The sequence below is a fragment of the Fopius arisanus genome, unplaced genomic scaffold (genome assembly GCF_000806365.1).
Source record: "Fopius arisanus strain USDA-PBARC FA_bdor unplaced genomic scaffold, ASM80636v1 scaffold00005, whole genome shotgun sequence".
NCBI classification, from domain to species: Eukaryota; Metazoa; Arthropoda; class Insecta; order Hymenoptera; family Braconidae; genus Fopius; species Fopius arisanus.
In genome coordinates, this window is record NW_011887744.1 from 45,966 (window position 1) to 69,348 (window position 23,383).

General features: G+C 36.7%; 5 protein-coding genes across 8 annotated transcripts; 2 read left to right on the forward strand and 3 right to left on the reverse strand.

Annotated features, from left to right (window-relative positions):
• Positions 1–415: 415 nt before the first annotated feature.
• Positions 416–17,310, forward strand: LOC105273244 (afadin- and alpha-actinin-binding protein). Its single transcript, XM_011315553.1, has 7 exons — positions 416–542; positions 830–963; positions 1,052–1,249; positions 1,562–1,693; positions 1,761–1,872; positions 1,939–2,156; positions 16,743–17,310. Exons 2-6 carry the CDS (start codon positions 838–840, stop codon positions 2,154–2,156), a joined length of 786 nt encoding a protein of 261 aa, XP_011313855.1. The 5' UTR covers positions 416–542; positions 830–837; the 3' UTR covers positions 16,743–17,310.
• LOC105273243 (uncharacterized) lies at positions 2,373–3,995 on the reverse strand. The gene is made up of 2 exons (XM_011315552.1): positions 3,426–3,995; positions 2,373–3,293 (listed from the first exon to the last, which is right to left on the reverse strand). The coding sequence occupies exons 1-2, from the start codon at positions 3,576–3,578 to the stop codon at positions 2,448–2,450; spliced, it is 999 nt and encodes a 332-aa protein (XP_011313854.1). The 5' UTR covers positions 3,579–3,995; the 3' UTR covers positions 2,373–2,447.
• LOC105273242 (uncharacterized) lies at positions 4,129–9,858 on the reverse strand. Of its 2 annotated transcripts, none has more exons than XM_011315551.1 (9): positions 9,583–9,858; positions 9,036–9,506; positions 7,989–8,073; positions 7,193–7,911; positions 6,038–7,071; positions 5,770–5,949; positions 5,461–5,701; positions 4,974–5,282; positions 4,129–4,898 (listed from the first exon to the last, which is right to left on the reverse strand). In XM_011315551.1, the coding sequence occupies exons 4-9, from the start codon at positions 7,907–7,909 to the stop codon at positions 4,641–4,643; spliced, it is 2,739 nt and encodes a 912-aa protein (XP_011313853.1). In that variant the 5' UTR covers positions 7,910–7,911; positions 7,989–8,073; positions 9,036–9,506; positions 9,583–9,858; the 3' UTR covers positions 4,129–4,640. The 2 variants fall into 2 exon arrangements, with proteins under 2 accessions (XP_011313853.1, XP_011313851.1); XM_011315549.1 differs by having other exon boundaries at positions 6,038–7,110.
• Positions 10,745–16,420, reverse strand: LOC105273241 (fatty acyl-CoA reductase 1). The gene is made up of 9 exons (XM_011315548.1): positions 16,312–16,420; positions 15,995–16,201; positions 15,678–15,926; positions 15,461–15,606; positions 15,100–15,402; positions 14,672–14,920; positions 14,331–14,507; positions 13,855–13,935; positions 10,745–11,384 (listed from the first exon to the last, which is right to left on the reverse strand). The coding sequence occupies exons 2-9, from the start codon at positions 16,199–16,201 to the stop codon at positions 11,252–11,254; spliced, it is 1,545 nt and encodes a 514-aa protein (XP_011313850.1). The 5' UTR covers positions 16,312–16,420; the 3' UTR covers positions 10,745–11,251.
• Positions 17,311–17,770: 460 nt separating the features above from the next.
• Positions 17,771–22,733, forward strand: LOC105273245 (axonemal 84 kDa protein-like). 3 transcript variants are annotated; one of them, XM_011315555.1, is made up of 12 exons: positions 17,771–17,862; positions 18,660–18,846; positions 18,913–19,053; positions 19,109–19,383; positions 19,996–20,168; positions 20,324–20,590; positions 20,839–21,000; positions 21,076–21,229; positions 21,301–21,580; positions 21,889–21,984; positions 22,051–22,380; positions 22,468–22,733. In XM_011315555.1, exons 1-12 carry the CDS (start codon positions 17,795–17,797, stop codon positions 22,606–22,608), a joined length of 2,274 nt encoding a protein of 757 aa, XP_011313857.1. In that variant the 5' UTR covers positions 17,771–17,794; the 3' UTR covers positions 22,609–22,733. The 3 variants fall into 3 exon arrangements, with proteins under 3 accessions (XP_011313857.1, XP_011313856.1, XP_011313858.1); XM_011315554.1 differs by lacking the exon at positions 17,771–17,862 and adding an exon at positions 18,059–18,292; XM_011315556.1 differs by lacking the exons at positions 17,771–17,862; positions 20,839–21,000 and adding an exon at positions 18,059–18,292.
• The last annotated feature ends 650 nt before the right edge of the window (positions 22,734–23,383 follow it).

Consider the following 23,383-nt stretch of genomic DNA (forward strand, 5'->3'; position numbering starts at 1 on the left):
ACATTCTTTTATTCCCATTGATGCGGAAGTTCATGGAGAATTAGCGTTTTAGCGCTGAAAATCAATCATAATTGAATTGAAGAGTTACCACCATGTTTTTTACGAATTAGCTGTAATTTTGTCTTATTTTCCCCAATTTTCAGTAGGATCTTATGAGGATAGCCGGAGAATCGAAGTGATATTTTGTGAAGTGTAAAAAGACAAAATTAAAAAAAAAAAAAAAGTATCAGGATTGCAGGGTAATCGAAACTATGTATTTCGTGAAATTGAAAAAAAGTTACTTTTTTAGGAAAAGTAATTCGTGCCCTTGTACTAAAGGGCACGAATCGTCAAGCTTTCAAATTTTGGGCCGCTGCGCGCCATCTTGTGGCGTGCAATCACATCGCCACAAGCCCTCATGCGGAACGTGCTTATTTTCGTCAGAGTTGGGAGAAGTAAAACCGTTGTGGGATCAAAGGAAATAATAAGATCTATTATTTGTCGTGCCTCTCCAGGGGATTTATCATCACAGAATTCCAAAACAATACCTCGTCTCCTCTCACGTAAGTCAGTGTTTTTTTTTATTTTAATTAATACATCAGTGATTTATTTTTTTAAACGAGATAATCGCAATTTTTAAAATTTTTTCAAAAATCACGATTATGTCGTTTTTTATGCCTTCTAGGGCAAAAATAATGAATTCTAGGTTTTTTTCCGATAATCTCTGAAATAACAGAGGGAAATAGTAATTACAAGGACCAATTGTTACAATTATCTTGTCCATATCAATGAATCTGCATCTCGTTCACGGTGGAAGCATGTAGTGTATTCCTGTACTTCAATTTTCCAGCATTGATAATGTCAGCTAATGGGGACAGTGTGGCCGCTATGAGGAGAATTAGAAACGCTCTTGAACAGAATAAGTATCTAATGGAATTTTGTACAGTGGACAATTTTTACGAGGCTATTGGTGCTCTTTCGGAGGTATATCCCAACACATTTTAATCAATTTGATACGAATATTGAGGACTATGGAATTATATTATCAACATATTCTGTTTTTATTTGACAGGACCTAGAGGCTTTTGATGGCATTCCTTTGTTCATAAATGCAGATGACTTGAAATCCTTCGAAGGATTAAAAAATTCATTTGTTATTCTAATCAATGCGACATGGCATTTAATACACAAACACAGAGGCCTTCTGAGACTACACGAAACTCTGAAAGAAGAGAGAAGTAGGATATCCAGTGATAACAGTAGCCTCTCCGTAAGATTCCAGTATTACATTTTATTATACTGTTCACCTTTTACGTCAATCTATATCCAACTATTTATTCCCAACTTAATTCCTTCTGGATTGGTATTCGATAAGGATAGAATAAACTGTCCAATTGAGATTTCGCGCCCAATTTTCTAACCACTAGATATAAAATATACTAATCAGAAATTTCATCTAATTCTCGTATTTCATTGTTTCGTTCAACAAAAAAATTTCACACAATAACTCAATAACGGATCCACTTGACAATTCGATTATGGAATATCTGATGATGAAACTCTAAAATATCTTTTCAATTAGAATCAAATAAAAAGACTGAGGGAGGTGATTCTGAAGAAAGACAGTGCTCTGAACGAAATGCAGGAGAGAGAACGTCAGTTACAAGTTAAAGTCAATAATTTAAGCCGAGAAGTGAAACGTGAAAGAGAAGAGGTATGTAATTATTTGACTGCAGTACTGTTACCTTTCATAAAATATCATTCAATTATTGGGCATGCAGGCGTTGAAGTTGAAGAAGCAGATGCAATCAAGGGAGGATCAACATGCCCACGAAATACGTAGGATCCAGCTAAGTGGAAATAAACTTCGTGAACAATTACAGAAGACCGTTGGTGAGTAGTTCTTACCAACTAGAAATTATCAAATGTGCTCATCGTAATGAGAATCAATTAATTCAGGGACATGTGCACCAAGAGAAAAATTCACATCCACGAGCCGTCAAACAGAACAGGAGAAGAAGATTCGTCTCTGTCAACAGACGATAAATCGTTTGGAGGAGAATAATAGTGTAATGATGCAAGAAATCAATGATTTGAGGCAAGAATTGGCCCTTCATGTTAATGGCGTAGAGCTTCATATGGAATCATCCGGACTTTGGAATGAAACCACAACCTAGGTATGTTCTTATTTTTCAAAGTTCATTTTTCCTCTTTTCCGCTTACCAGTCGAGTCTTTCAAATTAGTCGAATTTAATTCTGCCATTTTTTTGCCTTTTTGTGTTTATGTGTTTAAAAAATACGGTGTAGATATATTCGAAATCCTACAATAGGTAAAAATTTGGAAGATACATGAAAAAAAAAAAAAACATCAATTACACAGAAACGAAAGAAAATTCACTGACAAGCAAGTTGATAATTTATTCGCGCAAATAAGTATGGCTACTTTTTATAGAAATAATCCAATCGTCTTACAAGAGATAAGAGATAAACATCAGAATAATACCGAGGGAGATATTGATATTCATAATAGTCTGACAATTGCGATAAAAATGTCTCGGACATTTGCAATTGGCAGCGATGCATACAGTGTTATTGTGAGTCTGTATATCTGCTGTAGTGTTTTTGGGTAAATTTATCTCATTGGGAGATTTATTTCCAATACTCTTAATAACTTTAGAATCAAGTCTCAGCAAACTCTTTCCATCTGCGCAATTATTTTTCATCTCAATTTTCGTCTGAGTCACAACATTAACTGTTATATTGTAAAAAGTACAATTATTAATTATTGCTTTGAATCCATGGAGCGACATTTCCCCCGGTTTCCGGAACTCAAACATGGAATTAACAAGTTCAATCGATTCAAAACTCCCAATGTTGAAGTTACCAGTGACATTTCGTATTACGGTGTCAATGATCTTCAATGATTTAGCATTGGCTAAGATATTAATTCCCATTGATGCATCTACCGTGACATTTTTAAAAATTAAATTTGTTACGTTGATGCCTTGGAAGGTCTCGTCGAAAATTCTAATCCTTGTGTCCTCAATTATAAACTCCTCGATGCTCATGATACTCGTTAACATTTCATGAGTGATCTCTGGTATTTGACCGACGTTCCTTATCACAAAAGTCCTCATGTACCTCGATATCAGCATAGGGTGGAGTAACAAACTTCCGGTGATATTCTCCACTATTAGATCGCGAATGTTCTCTGCGTGCTGGAGACTGTCAAATTGCAAATTCACTGAAAGGCAGGATGAGATCGCCAATTTTGTCAGGTATTTGTAATTGAAGGTTTCAGGCAGGGTTAATTGCTGGAAATTGAACATTAATCGGAAATATCAATAATAATATCAGGGGATTATTCGATAATTTCCAACGCGGTAATATAGTTAAAAAAGACGGGAGGCAGTATAATATCATGAATAATTATATTTTTCGCTCACCTCATTCCCTGTACATCTGCACTGGACAACTTCGCCATTCTCATGCCAACAAGATTCACTTATACTTTTTCCGATTACGAGGTGTACGTTTATTATCACAATTATCCACAAACAATGCCTGTTGCATAGCACATCACTGACACAACCTAACATGATAGTGGATTAAAATATTCACCAAAAATAAATGGATGATTATCTCACACACCACAATTTGCACTTTGAATGAAATTTCCTGTTAAGAATAACCCGCTGAGTCACTATTCGTTTTGCGTCCACCACTGACTCTCACTCAGTCAGGAATAAAGAATTATTTTTCTTCGCACATCTATCGGATAAACTAAATTATGATTGACGTATCTTTGATGCCGCCCTTGATAGTGAGTGACGGGGTATGGTGGTATTTTTTATTTGGTAGTATTAAAACGAACGTATACGAGGGATTAGAAATTGTATTGGGTTGAAACGCTGATGTTTACACTCGTTAGCTCGGCGTGCAGATTGATGAAATAGGCTGGAATTGTACCGCGCCGGAAAGCTTCTCCAAGAGCGGAACTCTACAACTGACCACAGCCAAACCTTTGTTGGAATTCATTTCCGTACAAGATAACATTTTTCTTTGTTGGATTTCTTCACAACGTATATCATAAATTCAAGTATCAAATCGATACCCTTGGGGGAAAATTAATTGAAATAATAAATTGCATTTCTTCAAGTATACTCTCGTTTTAATGGATTTAAAATTTACAAAAAATTATAATGATTAAAATTTATGGTTAGTATGACCAGTATATATAAATGCCTTACAAAACATTTGTACCATCACCCACAAGTGCAGAATCATTATCGTATAATTATATCCCTTAATTTATATACTCTAGATTCACCGTTTCAACTTTCAATCCTTTAAATTTTCAGTCTTCATGGAATCATCCATTGATTCAAAAATCTTAGCGCCTGATTATGATTTATTAATGGATGAAATTAAAATATTTAATCTCGCGGAAGTTCAATCCGCACGTCTTTGGTTATCCTCAACTCAGGCATATTTCAGGTATATTGTAAGGTATCTATAATCGATAATATGTATTACTCGATATACAAAAATTTGAAGCCTACTGCTATATACATATTTGTCTCTTTGGTGTTAAACAGAAGAATATGAAAAATATTAAGAGTGATGAGAGTAAGGACATAAATATAATGACATTATTTGAATTATAAGAAATCTAGTTCCCTCCCCTGAAAGATATTTCGGATGAATTCCTTTCGCTCAAAAGATACGAGAGCTAAAGGGGTTTTCCCCTGACCATTGGAAATATTGGTCAATCCTCCGGCGTTGATCAATGCCAAGCAAATATCTTTCTGAACTTGCCGACTTAATCTGTCAGACATGGCCGCAACCATATGCAAAGAAGTATTTCTGTTTCGATTGAAAACATTGACAGTCTCGCAGCCTCGCCCCATTAACAGCAACTGAAGTGAAATATATTTATATGATAAATGTACGTTGATTGGATAATAATGATATTGTCACGAATTCTTGCTTACACGGATTAAACTTGGATCACTGGATAAAGAAACGGCGAGGTGAAGAGCGGTGTTGCCATGCTTTGTTTCTCTGACATTGGGATCTGATCCATTTTCAAGGAGTAATTGTACGATGGACGTTGAATCGTTTTGGGCGCCAGTTGGATCGTGAGATTCCACTGCCACGTGCAACGGTGTCCTTCCATCATAATTACATTTCGATAAATCGAATACAGAATTTCCTTGAGTGGTTTTCAAAGATAGCAATTCAGCTAGTACAGATTTGTGTGTCTCGCCGTGAGAGGCAAGTGCGTGAATCAGTGTGTCACCCTGCACATATCAAGCATTTGCATTATAATTCACATTATCTTATTGATTCATTGCCGGATGAAAATTTTACTCACTGATATTCACAAAAGAAATCATTGTACCATTGTATCATAATTATAGATTTATTTAACTTGATCTACACAGCCACGAATACGGATCTATCGTAATCTATGCTCACCCGAGTTTGATATAATCTCTGGCTAATATCAATTCCCTTTTGAAGCATAGCTGCCGCCAGATATCCGGCAACATGGGGTGTCTGAGGACAGTTAATGGCAGCTATGTATAAAGCATCTTCTCCTCGATTATTGAATTTGGAAAGACCATTAGGAATTTGTCCAAGGCGCTCTACCATCGGTGCCAGACACCCTTTCTCTAGTTCGAACGATGCAGGACTGCTTACCAAACGCATCAGCACCCTGTGACAATTACCCTATAGTTTGAGAACATATTGAAAATTTGAACTTTCACAAGTTGCTATACTTACGTATCCTGGTCCTCCTCGCCATTCTCATCTGGCATCATTAATTGCTCCGGCGATTTCTTCAAAAGATACTTCATGGCGTATTCCACTTCTTCAGGATCCACTTGGGCTTTTAATGTTTCGCTTGATGATGTCGCGGGAAGGTTGAGCAATGTCCATGGTGAAGTTTTCCTAAATGAATTTCTAGAAAGAGGACACCGGTTGTTATATCGCATATATATTGTCTTGAAAACCTGCTCATTGATTTGCCATATTAATTTATTTTACTGACCTTCGAGAATTGGTTGATTTATATTGCGAAACTGGTTTCGGTATTGGAAAGTCAAATGTAGAAGTTGAAGGCTGTTCAGAATCTGCGAATTGCTGCTGTGTGTGTCCGACATCTCCGGGCTGAATATTGTAATTTTGCTCTAAATCCGATAAGCAATTGAGCTCTGGACTCTGGTTCAGGTACATCAGTGAATCCCCACTATTTTGTGAATTGTAACTTGTTACAGCCATATCTTCAAGTTCAGCCCCAAAATTAACAACGGGATCTGGGGTGGCAAATGTCTGTTCATCACTTTCACCCACTTGCAAATTACTCCCGACACTCTGATTGATGGTATATGTATAATCAGTATAAATGAGATTATTCTGTGCTGATTTAATGAGAATTCCAGTATTTCCAAGATCATAATCACTATTGGGACACATTTGGTTTGAAAAATCATAAGTATTCTTCTCGAAACTCTTGTTAGTAAGTCGGCAAGTAATTGACTCATTCTGGTATTTGGGAACAACTTGCATTTCATCTTGCTCGCGATTGTCCCTGATGACTTCGTTCATTAACTGAATTCTGCAGTTAAAATCATCGATGTTGTCACTGTTGACAATTGTGCTTGATGAGTCACAGTTTCCGCAGGTTCTGATATTTCCAAGGTGCATGCCAAGTTGCTCCTCAGTCCTCTGATCAATCGACTGAAAGTAATTCAATGGACTGGGGGTATCCCCGAAGGAGTAACTGGAAGATGATGACGAGGACTGAAGTCGTGGTTGTCTAAAAGGTGTGAGTCTGTGTTGGGGCGGACTACCAATCGAGATCAAAGGTGATCCGATATTGACCGAAGATCCAGGCGATTGGGCACGACTCGAAGCACGGCTATGAGATCTCGAAGATAGAACGTTGTAGCTGCTTCGTGATGAATCCGACCAATTGTCCAAACTTGCAGCGGGTGATGATTGCTGATTATTCGTGTCTGATTGTGCTGCTTGAAATTTTTGGAGATCGATAAACATTAGTTGTTCTTCATTGGGAAGACAATCCTGGTGAAGAATAATGGAAGGCATAAGTGCTATTGACCTCTGCAAGATTATATCGATTAAGTTATCAAGATTATGGATTATGTGGATGGCTAAGAATCGTTCTTAAAAAATAATTACTCACCTCGTCCGAATGATTGGTGGGGGCTGGATGGGCGCTTCTCACAGGTGTATCAATCCACTCAATATTTTCGCATCTCCTTTGTCTTCGATTGTCATGAGTCAACTGGTCAAGACAGGGTGTTATCTTGTCCCTCAACTGTGGATCACTCAAAATCTGTTGGGCTGACGAATCAAGTTCACGTGAAGAGGCTTGATTTTCCATTGATTGGAGCCAAACCTCGCAGCTTTCATACGGTTTCCTACGACAGTACTTTGATTTTTGCTCAGGTCCTCGCTCCTGTAGATCATTATTATTATCATCATCATCATCATCATCATCATTCGCCTCTTGCAAGCCATCTTGACACGCAACAATGTCGAGTGTGATTTCTGGATTGTCCAAATTTGCATTTTTTGATGAACATTCCAAGCCATCAAATTTTTCGAGAATATCGTCATCGATATTAGATGGTGTTGTCATTTCGTCTGGGGTGTCTGAAAAACCTCCATCGTGACTTAAATTTGTAGATACATATGAAGCATCGGATGATGTTGAGTTCTTTCGTCTAGCCTCGTGATGCTCTGATCTTAGCTGGAGAAAATTGGAATCACTCGCCTGACTCTGATGACATTCTAATCCCGAATCGGGGGACGGAGTAGATCTTTCTGAACAAATACTAGACGTTGGGCTCAGTGGGTAATAAAGTTTGAATGAAACATTTTCTACGTGAGACGCCATTCCTAAATTGGAGAAATATCAAGTTAGTATTCACATCATTGGGTCTGGCTGTTTAGATAAAATATCGAGCGTAATATACCTATCACGATGATAATTCAGCTCATTAACGGCGAAATTTTTTCGGTGGAATGAAAGATTTCCCCTCTCTGCCGTCTATTATCTATCTGCGATAAAAAAACAAAAAGAAGAATAGAAAAATTAAAGGATATAAGCTTGATTTGATGTAACCAGTTTCTATGTAATATCGGTCTCTCGAACGATTCAGTTTTCTTAATGATCTCAGCGATTAGAAACCGCCATCCGTGGACTGATACGTTAGTAGTTGGTATTAGTGCTGATGAATGTGAAGATCGGCCAATCAAGCCTCTTACATAAATATGAAGTAGCACTCATTTCAACAGGCTCATTCAATTTTCAAGAATAAGGCCAATATTAATTACTCGATGATTGTATGGAGCGTTGCAATAATTAATGGATGGATCGATGCGTGCAGTTGAAATGAAATTATAAATTTATTTGTTGAATTAATTTTCCATGAATCGACACTTAATCTGTTCAATGCAGAAACAAAAAAAAAAATAGAAATAGAGACCAAATAACACATTCGCGAGCAATTGTATAAGGCAATTTAATTATGAAAATAATAATCATCAATGACAATGAATGATGAATGCTTACTCGAATGCGTGTAAAATATTTTCATCAGTGCCATTTGGTATCCCTGCTTTTTATCTATTATTACTTTTTTTCCGGGTGCATTATATTTTCACCCATTCATGCAGATAATGCTCAGTCAAGTTACTTGTCAATAATTCTTTTCACAATATCTTTGTGCATAAGCTACATTATGTATTTTGTGGTAATTTTCTTCGCATATCTATTTCTACGAAAATACTGAATTGAAAATCATTAACCGTTAATTATTGCCATTTCTGATGCTTAATATCAGTCAGTGTGAGTGATTAAATTACTGGATACTTTGAAATTATTGGTTTTTTTTTTTTTCAACAAAAAAAAACACATTTTATGCCCACAGCGGCAAAAAAATATTGACATGCGATAAGGTGACAGATATGTAAAATAATTAATCAGATAAATGTGGATGGTTTGAGTCTATTGCACTTACTTATAAAGAAGAAAACTCGTTGGAATGAATGTTGATTTTAGATTTGGCCGTGAATTGTCGAATCAGCCATTCGCTATCGATGATATCAGCTTGATTAATGCATTAAGATACTTGGAATTACACCAGCAGGTGTTTATGGCTCATAGGCTGAGGCATATGTTTGGATTGGTTGAGATAATTGATTAAAAAAATGACAAATACTTTTCATGCACTAGTTGAAGTTAAAGTCTATAATTAGCACTATTAACACAACGATAATGTTTATTATATTATAAAAAAAAAATCACAAATAGTCGTTATCAATGGGTTTTTACTCTTGTCGGTTGACAAGAGTTTAAGAACTTCATGAAAGTTTTGATTGTTTCACTGTACTGGGTATATAGCGATGTTGGTTGTGCAGTTGGTGGGAAAATAAAAGACAAGTTCCAAGAGGCTCGCTATGTTGCGTTCACCGGGTCTCTTTGATTCTGCCTGGCTCAACGAAAAAAAGTTCAAGTGTTAATTCAACAAGCGTGGGGGAAACGCGCTTTATTCCCGGTATACTCACTGCGCACGCGCCAATTAATATGATGAAGCCGATGGAGCCACACTTGGTAATCCACCACCATGACCTCATCTTATCGCAATATACTCTATACTCACATATTCAACAGATATTCATTTTTTTAAATTTAAACTTTAAGCTTATTTCTTGTTCATTGTTCTGTTTTTTTCTGAGCTGTGCGCGTCCATTATAAAATCCAACACTTTCAATTTCACCTCTTAGTGATATTAAAAATAAAGGAAACGGAGGTTGGAGAGAGCCGGTAGTTGTGGTTTTCCGGTAATCCTCACATTGTTAGGATGTTCTTCACAATGTTCTCAATGCTTTGACTCATTTCTTTATCGATATAGGATAGCCCACCATTCTAACACACGTGACTAGCCGAGCAAACTTCATGTATTTGTATACAATAATTGCAGTGAAACATGGCAATTAGTATGATGAGGCTGAGAAACCAAAACTACCACTGGATGGTTAGTTGGATAGTGCTATTGATTCATCATTGATATGTGTACAAGAAGCCGGCAGAAAATCATTGATGCATCCGCTACATGATGAGTAATTTGTCAATTTTAGATAGAGGAAGAATCACCCTAAGGAGATAAATTTCAGTCAATTCAATATTTTTATTGAACTGTCAAGCAGATATTCCTAATTGATTAAGTATCCCAATAAAGAAATTCCGTGAAAATCACTATGAAAGTTGTAAATTTTCAACGTAATTCGAATCTTTTACCATAACTTATCCATGGAATCTCGGGCGGACGTCATCTTGACATGGAAAATGACGATATCCCTCAGTTGCACCGTTCTATCATTTAATTATTCACATGATAATTGATCTCGCAACATAATTTTATCCAATAATTGCACCAGTAAGAATGGTTTACCTCATTGACGTCATTATCATTGCATCTAGTCCCAGGAAATCCCAGATCGCGATCATTACAAAACCACAGCCGGGAAAAAATCTATCCTGAAAATTAGGAGGTAGACCTTTGCGTGGGACCAGAATGAAACACTACTTACTTTTACATTCAACTAATTATTTATTTACTTATTATTTATGTAGCAGCATTTAGCCAATTACAAGATTCAAATATAGAAACAATTTTTTTTTCATTGGTATTATACGTTGATTTGGAGAATGATTTTTAAAGCAATGTGATATACAAGAGGTACATTTATTAACAGGATATTCCTTAAATATAGCATTCGTCTAGAATTTTTGCAGAAATATGTTAGATGGCATAATTTACGGGCGTAAATTTGTATCCGCGCAAGCTAACATTCTTAGTGAATGTGTAGTGCGTCAGTGCTTTTACCACTTTTTGAATTTAGATAGTCGTTTTTTGCAGATAACGTTAAATGCATGTTTATTTCACAACAAAGCATTCCAATAGCCATTTTTTATGCACTTAACGGACATTGAGTTATGGAGTTCATTTACATATCCTTCACATTTTTTTCATAAAGTACAAGTGGCTGCATGAGGAATACAATTGACGCTCATTTACCCGACCTATGCCAACTCCACCGGCTGATATTTTATATTTTCACGATGCATTTGTCCATAAAACAGTAAATTTATGGGTAATTGCTTGATGAAAGAGAGGTGGCCCTGATGCAATGGATATTTCAAGTTTTTCCAATGCTTAGACCGTGATTGTATCTATGTACTAGTGAGTATTGTGCCAAAAGAATCTAAAGTTGATAGCGTCCAATTGATTAATCCAGAGTGGAAACTCATCCAAATGATGAAGGCTGCAAAGAACGTCTTGAAGATTTTGTCGATCCATACCATCCTACAAATAATTTATCACGCACAACAAATCCATTTAGTGTACTCATTGGTCTCTCTTCATTAATTACATTAGATATTTCATAATATTATGTAAGTATTATTAATAGACATTTTAATGCGAATATCAGATAATATTTAGATAAGAAATAATTTATGGAGAATGCCACCAGAGTAAATAAAATTTTGCAATATCCTAAATTTAAAAAAAAGCCTAAATCCCTAAATGAATAATGAAAAAATCACCATCAACTTGAAGCTTTCATAATGTTTCCTCATTACTACTCAGAAGGAACTCGAATTGAAATGCAGTTCGAAAAAAAAAAAAACACATTTTCATTTTCCACACGTGAGGAATTGATTGGAATAGAGGTTTCGATCTTGAAACTAATTTCTCAGAACAACACGAATGATGTACGTTGCATAAAAGCAATGACAACACCTATCCCTCGAGTTCAGAAATACATACCCAGGAAAAAGTTGTTGTCTTATCTCATTCCAAAACAACTTTTCACCTCGACATTTGATCCTTTTCTATCTGCTCACAATAAAATAACTTTTCTCAATTGCAACAACAAATACTCATCGTGCATCATGGCGTTGTTCAAGTGATTGGAGTATCGTCTGTCAGTTATACTTCAAGGCTATTCATCAATGTATAATGATGCTTGAGATACCACCAACGTGAGAATCTAATTGCGCAATTTATATGCGTTAACATGATTGACGATAAATTTTCCAGAGTTCTATCTCCACCGAAAGACGCGTCAACAAGAAATCCATGATCCATAAAGAACAAAGATGTGAATATACTCGTTGGCCTAAAAGTAGTAAAACCCCTTTAAGGCCCGGATGGACCATCTATCGAACATCTTTTTTTGTTTTTGAGATCAAATTTTTGCCGCGTAAAGCACTTGAATGGACATTAAAAAGTAATGAAAAAAAAAAAGAGGAAAAAAGAAATTTTTTCCCCTTTTAAAAAAATATGTAGCTTATTATTATTATTATTATTAGAGCCACAAATGCAATGTCATGTAATGGTAAGCTACCTATTTTAAAAGTATGAACAAATTCGCCCCGCATTGGCGGATGAGTGGCGATGAAGGTCCTACTAATTTCCAACCGGTTCCTGGAAGGGATATCATCTGCTAGCTATAAAAAACGATTGGATCACTTCAAGGATCACTCGAAAAGTGGTCGTCGATCTCTTCGAATATTTCATGAATTGCTTGTAAACTCGTACAAATCAGAAATTTTTTATCTCTATTAAGAGAAGAAAAAATATTACACACGCCTGTGAATATGTTAAAGTATGACGCAAATCACGATACTTTTTTACAATGAAGCCTATAAATAGTACCTGTTGAGCATTTTTCAAAGTCAAGAACGACGCGTCTGAGAGAGAAAAGGATTTCCCCGGATAATACTCAGTATCTACATTATTTGAATATCAATTCCCAAAATGGATATGTAGTTTATCAGAGTAAAACTATGGGAATATATGAAAAAACCAAAGACAATTGGAATTCCCCCTGATTGAAGGTCACCTGGTGATTCACCACATTACTGATCGCTGTGAAACTAGATCTCACTAGTCTTCTCATATCGTAATGGATATGTATTGCATCCGGCCATTATTTCCTGTATGTTATGTGTAGATGATTTAATTCGGTTGTACAGTAGATAGTACTATGCCCTCTTCATTGATGAATTCGCCTAAAGAATCACGTGCAATGACCTCATGCAATAGCATTTGACCCAGTTTTCTCAGTTAACGACACTACAGGCATCGACCAAACACCACCCAAAGCCATCCTAGCTTTTCACCTAGGACATATTCTGTATAGTGTCAACCTGCAGTGAAACGGAGTTCATTACACCAGCAGTGTGCATTTTTTCATAGGAAAAAAAAAAACAAGTACATCGACCGTTCACTTACTAAATACGTCTCCTTTTTTTCTCAACTATCATTTAAATTTTTATCACAATGAACGTGTTCGGCGTGCGCTTCTTGCGAAATGTCCACCTATCATTGTGCGGTAAATTTAAAGTTGATGGTTGAAATTTTTCTCTCTATCATTTTATCGCTCAATTATTTTACTACACGTGAAAATATGTTATGAAGGCAATACGTAATATTGCATTGGATTATTGCGTTGGAACTGGTCTGTAGAAAAAATCGAGCATTGTGATAACGCAATGCATTTTTGACAATCACTTGGATGATTGATGTTGATCTCTTTGAAGGTCGCAATCCGACCAAAATGACGTTGTAGACGTGATTCAGTATTAAATTTGTCAATATTTGAATTCACTTGAGATGTATTAAGGAATGAGACTTTTCTCGTGAAGCACTAGGATCTTTTGTGCATTCCAAAGTGATTGTATTGTCAGACGTTATCTCCTTAATCCATCCTTCTTTTTTTAATATTGATTCAGAGAGGTGACAGATTTTTCGCAAATTTTTTACTCACCTTTCATAGTGGAGTCTCGCCGCGGGTAGATTAGCCAGGTCTTCTTTTAGCAGATATTGTTTGGCGGCAATCAGACACTGTCTGCAAAGAAAATTGAAAGATAATCGTCAAATGATTATTGTCTTGAAATAATTGAGTATTGACTTTGTTGCACCCAGCGTGAGGGGTACTTATATTTATTGTAGGCTCTAGGCTCGAAGGAACAACTCCCACCAATAATTTATAGGTATTTAATTATACGAGTTTATTACTTTAATTATGTCATCTGACTGATTGCAAAGATTACAACTAATACATGTCGGAGCCCGATTTGGATCTGCCTTTTGCATACCCAAACAGCCTCTTAAATACATAATTGTTTGTATATCATTACTTGACCAGCATAGTTATGCTGACAAGTGTCACGTTAACAATGCTAGATGTTCAAATATTTAACAATAAACTAATTCACCAAAATCTGGGGCATAACAACTTACTTGAAGTAGAGATTTACATCAAAACTAGCATATTCGTAACCGAAATCATCAACATCAGCTGGTGGTACGTCGCTCAATAAGCTCCTCATTTTCGCATTCTGGAAGTTCCATTGATTCATGAGGAAGTATGCAAGAGCGCTATTTGCACTGTAGATTTTTCTATGGAGGTTCACCAGCCTAAACAAATTATTTGACAAAAATTATGAATTGGTGTTCATCATCCCGGGCTCAACAATCCGCCAAATTATCGGCAGTCGCTTGTCAATTAGATGTTTTACGTGGTTAACGACACATTTTGCTATATGGGTTTGTGAAAAAAAAAAAAGACAAATCAACTATACATCGGCTTGCGTCCAGTAGACTTGATAATTGCATCTACGACCATCCCAGGCAGAAGATGAAGTAGGAGAACTAATATGTAGTACACTGTTTTGGATTTTGTGTGAAATGCTCCTGGACGCCAGATATTACCCTCCAGCGGATACTCATGAATTACACGCATTCCCATGTTATTGAGTTCCTCGAAGGAAACACTTTTGACGTCAGCTGACGCACAATTGTACACGTGCACAGATTTATCCGCAGTTATCCTGAAAAATAATAGTTTCCTAATTCAGATGAATTTGGTTAGTGAATAATGAGAATAGTCAAACTAAAAGTTTTAGTGTTGGTTAAATTACTTCCATTATTTTCTCGCCATTTTCACTTTAATAAAATTTCAATAAATCTGCATCGAATTTTTTTTGCTAAAAAAAAAAAATATTCATACGGTATGAGTCCACGCTTCCAACTGGCAGTTAGCATAGCCTTGATGGCAATGTCCACAGGAATGAAATCAGCATTAAGACGTTCGTCCCCGAAGAGAATTCTGAGAATACCCTTGCCACCCCCGATCATCATCCCCACTGGACCATTAAAGTTGTCGATCCATCCGGCTATGGGCTCGCTCAACGATGATATCACGATTGATGGCCTGAAGATGACACAAGGAATGACGTGGGAGTAGTCGGAGACTATTTGTTCTGCGAGCCGTTTTGTAAAAGTGTAGGTGTTTGGAAAATTGTCTAGGTACCTAAAAACAATGAGTTGATCAAATTAATTTCAACGATATAGATTTAATAATATAGTACTTGGCCGTGAGCGGTTTGAGAAGTTCAGCGTCCACCTTCTCAGCAATTGTTATCGCCTTCTTCCAATCTACATCAAAGGAATAAACTCTCTCCTCAACGTCTGGCTTATCAGCTTGACAATAAGTCGTACTCACATGGACAAAGACCTAAGAGTTAGCCATTATAATTGCAAAGATTATATTTATATCCTAATTGGGAAATCACTTGAGAAATTTACCTTGAGATTTTTCATTTGAGCGGCAATGATACATATGTCCCTGGTAGACCTAGTGTTAAGAAAAATTGCATCTTTTAAACTATCGTCAAATCTGACACTAGCGGCCACGTGAAAAATTACTGAAACTCGTTCGATAAGAACCCTCCTCTCGACATCCGGTATTGCCAGACCCTCCTCTGCAGTATTCCCAGCGATTGGAATTACTTTGTCAAAAGCCGATGGGCATTCCTTGCGCAATCTATCAAACACCTTGAGACGCATACAAGAGATCCATTACATTTTTTAAATTAATCTCATCTTAAATGGTTAAGACTTACCGGAAGTGCCAACATCTTTCGAAGTCTGTCATCCACTCCAGCTCCCCTTTTGCCTCTCACGAGAATAAAAATTTCTCTTATATCTGGACACGAACGCAGCAACTTCTCCATCAGAATTTTCCCCATAAATCCACTCGCCCCAGTTATGAAAACACTTTTTCCCGCATAGAATGCGGGAATCGAATATAAGGGATCGACCTTGTTCATCTAATTGAGAAATAATCGATTAATATTAATTATTATTCAAATATTTTTCAACTTGACAAAGACGCTTTTCAAGCTATTCACTCGTTATATCATATGCTGGAAGAACTTACAATCGATATATCGTTATCAGTTATGCACAGAAATCAAACCCATCAAACCTTCAACATCCAAAACCTAAACGTCGAATGAGCCAAATGAATCATACATTATTGGTGAGTGAATGAGCAGGAAGTGATGCGAGACTTCTCTGCTCATTTAAATGCATTGCTGTGGGCCAAAGTGCACGAATATTCATGAATAAACATTTGGAAAATATCTACCATCACTGTTAATGTTTCCGGCGAAAGTTATCAGAAAATTTCAATGGAGAGTTATCATTTAAAATTAAAAATTCAAAACTTGTATCCTAAAATAAATCTAATTCAGCCTTTCTCTTCGAAACCATATTGTTTCTATTGGTTTAAAAAAAAAACAAGTGATTTAAAATCGAGATTAACGCATAGTAACTTGTTCGATAAATCAACATATTCTTTTGTTCCAGAGTTTACAATATGGCGACGTGCATCAACGTTTTGAGCTTCTTGAAGAACCGGATATCTACACGACTCTGTGGTACTATTTCTTCCAGTAGTAATTAGAAAATCAATTGCGATGTTTCATTGAATCTCATTCATTGATTTTTATCACATTTTGTAGACTGACATGCCTGAGTGCCTTTATACCGTATATACATTAAAAAAACATTTTTATAATTAGTTGTGTTTGACGCACATTTGCACTTGTTAAATGCTAGGTAAAAGATTGGCGAGATTATTTGATACAAAACTAATTATTGTGTTGATAATTTTATGAGAAAACCGGGGTTTCTCCCAGGCGTCAATAGCCTTGTGATTATTCAAGATGCCAAAAATGTAATAAGAATAACGATTCGTTGAGATTAAGCAATCATGTAAAACTCAACATGCCGATTAATTAAAATACGCAGATATTGTAGATTTTATAATAGCATTTTCTCCCAGCAATGATTTACCCAATTGAGGTTTTGATTGATTATATAAGTGTGAATTTACACATTGACGTATATACACAGTAAACAAAATAACTATTTTTAATGATGTTGATTGATATTGAATTAGTCCACTCCAATGAATAAATCTTCCCATTTCAACTTCATATTCTAAGGTGGAGAATTTGCTAAAAGTTCTTGGCGCAAATTATAATTGAGGAGAGAAAATGGAGCATGCCGAAGGCAGCGATGAGTGGATTGAATTTGACGAAATATCGGTTATCTCAGAAGTACTGTACGATGAATATGAACCAGATGTAGTTACCACCAAGTTCCCCAAGAAGCCGAAGACGGTGTCCCGGTTTTCCAAACTTGTATATTTTCCCATATTAAGGCAAAGAAAATTAATATAAATATATTTTTTTCAAATAAGAGTCAATAATTTCGTTGTAGATTCAAGAGTGGCGCGAGTTACAGGTGACATCTTGACAAATTTTACTTCATTCTTCATATAGACTGATGGCTTTCATTAATTTTCACAGCCGATACTAGCAACAAAGAAATCTAAAAAGAAGAAAAAAAATAAGATGAAGGAGCCCGAAAAAGAAAAAACTCGCTCGGCAGCAGCGATTGCTGCTGAAACAGAGAAACAGAGGTGAGAAATTTGAAAAATGTTATCCAGATTGCCTAACTCCAAGAGATATCTTTCGAAATTAGGAGGAACCTGTCGAAAACTTTAGCAATTGAGTTCGTTCGTGTTTACTTCGCATGCTACCTCATCCTCGATTTCTATTCTATTTCCGCAATTCATTCCCCACCCTGTGTGAAACTACTATAGCGGAACAGCTCGTCCCGATGGGGTGTTAAATTTGAAACGCTCCAGTCAATTTTCAAACATTCTACCGATCTAAACTTGTGCTTCCGAGTGATTACTCGTTTTTATCCATAAGTCATAATCCCTTTATATCAACACTTTGGATTACATAATACATTGCAATCATGTATGCTGATTCCCTCGATGCAATCACTTTTTTTCGAAGTTACGCAGAAACTGTTAAGGAAAAAGTGCAGAGAATTGAAGAACGGTATAATTCTTTGAGTAAATTCACATTACTCACTAATTTTCAATCACCACGACATATTTTTACCAAATCCTTTATAATATTTGTTCTTCTCCACCAACCTGCATATTTAAATCTCATTGGTTTATATATTAAATTGATACTGTCGTCTTGATTCCCTTGTACCATAATTCATTATTTTAAACATTTCATTTTAATATCATATGAAATTTTCAATCGATTTGATTTCCCACACCATTCAATTGCCAAATTCTAAAGAGGAAAATCTTTATAAACACTTCAATCTCTATAAGTAAACCTCATGCAAATTCATCATTGGTGAAATTATACAGGAAATAAAGTAGGCTCATGCCATATTTCATGCCTTCAGAAATGTCATGATAAAGGACATGCAAGAAGAAATCCGTCTGGAAAAGTGCAATTCAGAGAGGCATCTGCAGGTGGAAATAGAGCAAGGAGGAAAGCGAAAAGCCCACCTTGAAGAAACTTCTCGCGTTATCTATAATAATGAAAAAACTTACATGGACTATCTTGTAAAGTCAACAGAGGAAGAAGAAGTAAAGAGATTTTTGTGCAAAAGAAAATCGAATCGACATTTTGTATTAAATGTTGTGTAATTCTAGTGGTTACGGTACATGACTTGTGACGGGCTTCCAGATCCTACTATACTCTCTCAGTTGAATACTTTTTTATTTCTATGGAATGAGGAATACGATGAGGCATCGATGTTGAACATTACAACCAAGTGCCAAGTTGTAACTTATGTGAGTTTTTTCAAATGGCTCTTTCATCATGTAATTTCAATTTGTCATTTCACAGCTGCTCGCTAAGTTGGATAATATTATCGATTTTTCCATTATGGTCTCGGAAGAATACATTGACGAGTGCAGAGGGATTAGAAGTACTTTTCGGGAGGGACTCAAGTGCTGGATGGATCTCGCGAGTTATCGATTACTCAGGCACATCGAGTGGGATATGATAAGGGAGGATTTGAAGAATGCACGATATGTTAAACAATCCAATGAATTAATTTGCTGTGTCTGGGCACTTATTCAACTACCAATCAGTATTAAGCAGGTCGCTGAGAGAGACAGGTAATTGACGATTATGAAACTTTTTCATAACCATTTGACTTTTTCGCTTACACTGACATTGTTTTCACCATTTGTCGATTTGAAAAAAAAATCCTTCATTTTTCTGAAGACATACTGATTGATATATATATATATATTTTTTTTTTTTATTTTTACATTTTTTCCTTTTCCTATTACCATTGTTACCATGGTTTGATAGGCGCCCCTTCGTCTTAGCCTTTAGCCTCTCCTACTATCCTCTCATTAGCCTCTCCTACTATCTTCTCATTATTTTTGCGGTAGCATGGGCCGACTTTCTGTACTGCGCCCATTTGGCGTGTACTGAGGGAAACCATGTAAAACCTCAGTAGCGCAGCCGGCCGGTACTGCGGGGATTCTGCTGTGTTCATCAGTCACACTAACTCGGTGAACACACCAGCTCTCCGCACCCGTGCCCGACGGCGGCAGTCTACACGCCGATGGGTGTGACTAAGCGGGCACCCATCCAAGTACTAACCCAACTGAGCGTTGCTTAGCTTGGGTGATCGCCGGAGTCACACACCGCCCGCGTGGCTACTGTCGCCGCTACTGATTGATATAAAGGGATATCATGGATTTCCGCTTGGCTTTCAGAAAATCGATCGAAATCATTTTCAAAGAATTGAATCTAACCGTGAAAATGCCAGCCGACATGGATTGTTATGCGATGGCGATGAGAGGTCTCTGGGTCCAGTACGATCATTACTCTGATCTCAGTCCTTCTTTTTCCATACCAGAAATGCCCAGAGAGTATCACACAAATGAAGGTACTCAGGGAAAATTAATAAACAAGATGTTTATCTTGTTTCGTCTTCTTCCTCAACAGTTACTTTTTTGTGACGCATGAGACTAACTGGTTTTTAGATGGAGACCGACAATGATAATTATAAATGATTAATTCACTGGTCTTTTCCCTTCTTAGATCTTCTGACATTCACATCAAATGAGTACGAAACAAAGATGAAAATTTGTGAGGAACAAGTAGAGGGTAGGAAATTGAGACTGGAGGAGAAGAAAGCTATAGTAGAGCGTTTATTGAATCCCCCCCAATTTGTGAAGGAGAAAAAGGGGAAAGGGGGGAAAAAACAGGCAGCAGCGGTTGGCAGGAGTAAAAAAAGTGAACCAGAAGGGGAGCCGGAACCACTGCCCTACTTACCAACTCCTGACGAGATTGTATTGCAAAAAGAAGGTATCTCTTTTGAGGAACACATTTATTCTTGTGGATGCTTATGGAATGAGATATAGGAGATAAACCAATTTATTACGCCAAAACTTGATCGGGACCTCACTTAGAATCGAAATTTACGGATAATTGAATTTCACCATTCCAAAAACAGCTGAACAATTCATATATCTATGATTTATTTACTCGAGAAGACATAGAAAATGTATTTGGTAAAAATTGGTAAAAATGTTGACTATTTATTTTGTATCTAGATGAAAACAGAAAAGAAATGCGAAAATTATTATTTACAAGATGTGAAAAAACGGAGATAAATCTGCGAAAATATGCCATCTTAGGAGGTGTCTTCCACATTGATTTAATTTACCAACCACCACAGCCCAAGGATATGAGACGCGATATTTTTCTAACCACTCGTAGGTTATCTTAGACAGCTGAATCAAGCATGCCCAAGTACATGCGCTTCAAAAGTATTTATTCATAATTTTCAGTCCAACTACCAAAAGAATTGAATTTTGTGGCTTTCTCGAGACCCTATAAAGCACCACCGCCAGCGCCGGATGCTGAGAGAACTCCGGAAATAATCGAAGCCGAGATAAAGGCCTTGGAGGCCGCCATGGAGAAACTAGTCCTCATAACCCTCCAGTAGTATTATACTGTTTATAGTCTCACCAGAATTTTTATCGGAACGAGCGAATGATAAAACAATGACTTAGACTTCCAGATTCGGTTTTGTGGTTGGAGCCACCGCTGGTTGCCCATTGGATCCCAGAAAGAAGGATTTGGTCAACTCAAGACGTTCACGATATTAAATACAATGAGGAAAAGCAGATAATCACATTCAGATCAGGCAGACTGGGAGTTCACGGTCTTGCTGGTTACAAATTTGTCAATCTCCCTTTTCAGAGTTGGGAACTGAGGCCGGAAACCGGAAAGGCCGGTGGAGTAGTGCTCACCATCTCCGCGGCTATCGTCCAAGTTGAATTCATTGTCAAAGTGAGGAAATTTTTTCTACCCACCATTTCCAATTACCCGCAAACAGGAAGAATATTTTCCATTTCCGATAATGATAAAAAAGAAAAATGCCTCTAACGACTGACGATCGGTCAGTAACAAGAAGTCGTGATATTACAACACGATTTCTTGAATGAATAATCAGCGATACACATCGGAAATTGAAGAGGAAATCAAATTTACATAACACACATAATTCATCCGAATTAGCATTTTTACTCTCTCAGTGGTCACTCTAAATTCTTTCGTTTCATTATTCAACTCAATGAGGGCAATTAACTAATCGACAGGAGGACTCAGTCTGTCTCCATTCCTTGGCAGGCGGAGGCACTGCAGCACTGCAGGACCTAGTCGGCAAATACATGAAATTAAATCACCTTATTCGAGTAAAGTACCATCTGAATAAGTACATTATCCCTTTCCATGGACTAATGGATGAAAAATCATCGTAGAAAATGAGGGCCGGTGGTTGTGACTTGTTTCCGGACAGAGATGCAATTAGTTACGTCAAAGGTCTACCAGTTAAGCATCCAGTGACTGAGAGACACCTTCAGGCATGCATGGGACTACTTTGCACAGCCTACATGTTCGCATGGTCTCGGTGGAATGCAGCTGGCACTGCCAGACAAATTGTCATGCAAATCAAAGAATTACACGGATGTATCGCTAAGGAGCGATCTAATATAATGCTACTGGTGACGCCCCTTCAAACTACGCTCATTCAGTGTACCGAAGTGGGATCTGAGTTCTCTGATAAACCGTTAGATCAATATGATAATGAGGTAATCATAATCATCCTTGCACTCGCCGTCTCTCCTTGCCAACTTCAAAAAAAATTCCATTCCATTAAATAATTTTTTTAATTTCAGTTTTTTGCCGATGTCTATCATCTTGCTCTTCACACTGCAGGAATAAAAAGCCGACTCCTTATGAAAGCAGTCTCTTGCAAACTCGCTACCACTGTTACTAAATTACTAGAGGCTACCAATGTTATTAGTATGTCCACGTGATACACAAATATCCGAGTATATTATTACTTGTTGCTATCTTGCCGTATTAAAGAGGCTGTGATCAAACTACTCGTATTTTTTCCATCGTTCCACACTAAATGTACATAATAATGTAATCTCATAAATCGTTGTACCGTCGTCATTAAGAAAAAAAAAACATAATCAATGAAACGTGATTCTAGCTTTGTTTGTTGCTGAGGTGGACTTATGTAAGAAAACGAGAATACGTGCATGTCAATTGAACGTGATGAAAAAGGTTTTCATTCATCTTAATGCTGGATGTTGATTAATTATGGATTAAATCCGGTAGATTCCAAGAACATGAGCTAGCAGACCAATATGCGGCTAATATTGTTTCTTCTCAGAGAACACTAGCTTGTACTGTAAAAAATATTACAGTTACAGTTGCAATTCCGGAGCCCTCCTCTCCTTTCTTTATTAAAAAATTATTTGAATATTATTCATTACAATATTCAGTGGTATTTCTGTCACGAAATTTGTATTAAAAAATCACTATGATTTTTTTAATCTTTCCCGATCTTTAAATCAAAAAGGATTGTTCTATCTCTATCTCTACTACTAGACTAAACCGCATAGAAATTTGAAAAAAAATGGTTTCTATATTATCTACAGAGGATGGTCTCCTGTGATCTATTCAAGACAGTATCTCCCTCTGCCCGTTGATTTTTCAAATGATTCTTTTTTTCTTTATTTTTTTTTCTGAGCCGCGATTGCGGAACTACATTAGAGACCGTATCGGTGAATAAGGCAGGGC

Bases quoted from the DNA above. Each gene is read 5' to 3' on its own strand.
- LOC105273244 (XM_011315553.1), top strand. From the start codon at position 838: ATGTCAGCTAATGGGGACAGTGTGGCCGCTATGAGGAGAATTAGAAAC. The intron at 964-1,051 runs GTATATCCCAAC...TTTATTTGACAG, and splicing joins CTATTGGTGCTCTTTCGGAG to GACCTAGAGGCTTTTGATGG. The intron at 1,873-1,938 runs GTGAGTAGTTCT...CAATTAATTCAG, and splicing joins ACAATTACAGAAGACCGTTG to GGACATGTGCACCAAGAGAA.
- LOC105273243 (XM_011315552.1), bottom strand. From the start codon at position 3,578: ATGTTAGGTTGTGTCAGTGATGTGCTATGCAACAGGCATTGTTTGTGG. The intron at 3,294-3,425 runs GTGAGCGAAAAA...TTCAATTTCCAG, and splicing joins GCAGATGTACAGGGAATGAG to CAATTAACCCTGCCTGAAAC.
- LOC105273242 (XM_011315549.1), bottom strand. From the start codon at position 7,909: ATGGCGTCTCACGTAGAAAATGTTTCATTCAAACTTTATTACCCACTG. The intron at 7,111-7,192 runs GTGAGTAATTAT...ATAATCTTGCAG, and splicing joins CCACCAATCATTCGGACGAG to AGGTCAATAGCACTTATGCC. The intron at 5,283-5,460 runs GTGAGCATAGAT...TGATATGTGCAG, and splicing joins AGAGATTATATCAAACTCGG to GGTGACACACTGATTCACGC.
- LOC105273241 (XM_011315548.1), bottom strand. From the start codon at position 16,201: ATGAACAAGGTCGATCCCTTATATTCGATTCCCGCATTCTATGCGGGA. The intron at 15,927-15,994 runs GTAAGTCTTAAC...ATGCGTCTCAAG, and splicing joins GAAAGATGTTGGCACTTCCG to GTGTTTGATAGATTGCGCAA. The intron at 15,607-15,677 runs GTAAATTTCTCA...GCTAACTCTTAG, and splicing joins CTCAAATGAAAAATCTCAAG to GTCTTTGTCCATGTGAGTAC.
- LOC105273245 (XM_011315554.1), top strand. From the start codon at position 18,207: ATGTATGCTGATTCCCTCGATGCAATCACTTTTTTTCGAAGTTACGCA. The intron at 18,293-18,659 runs GTATAATTCTTT...TCATGCCTTCAG, and splicing joins GTGCAGAGAATTGAAGAACG to AAATGTCATGATAAAGGACA. The intron at 21,985-22,050 runs GTAAAGTACCAT...AAATCATCGTAG, and splicing joins AATTAAATCACCTTATTCGA to AAAATGAGGGCCGGTGGTTG.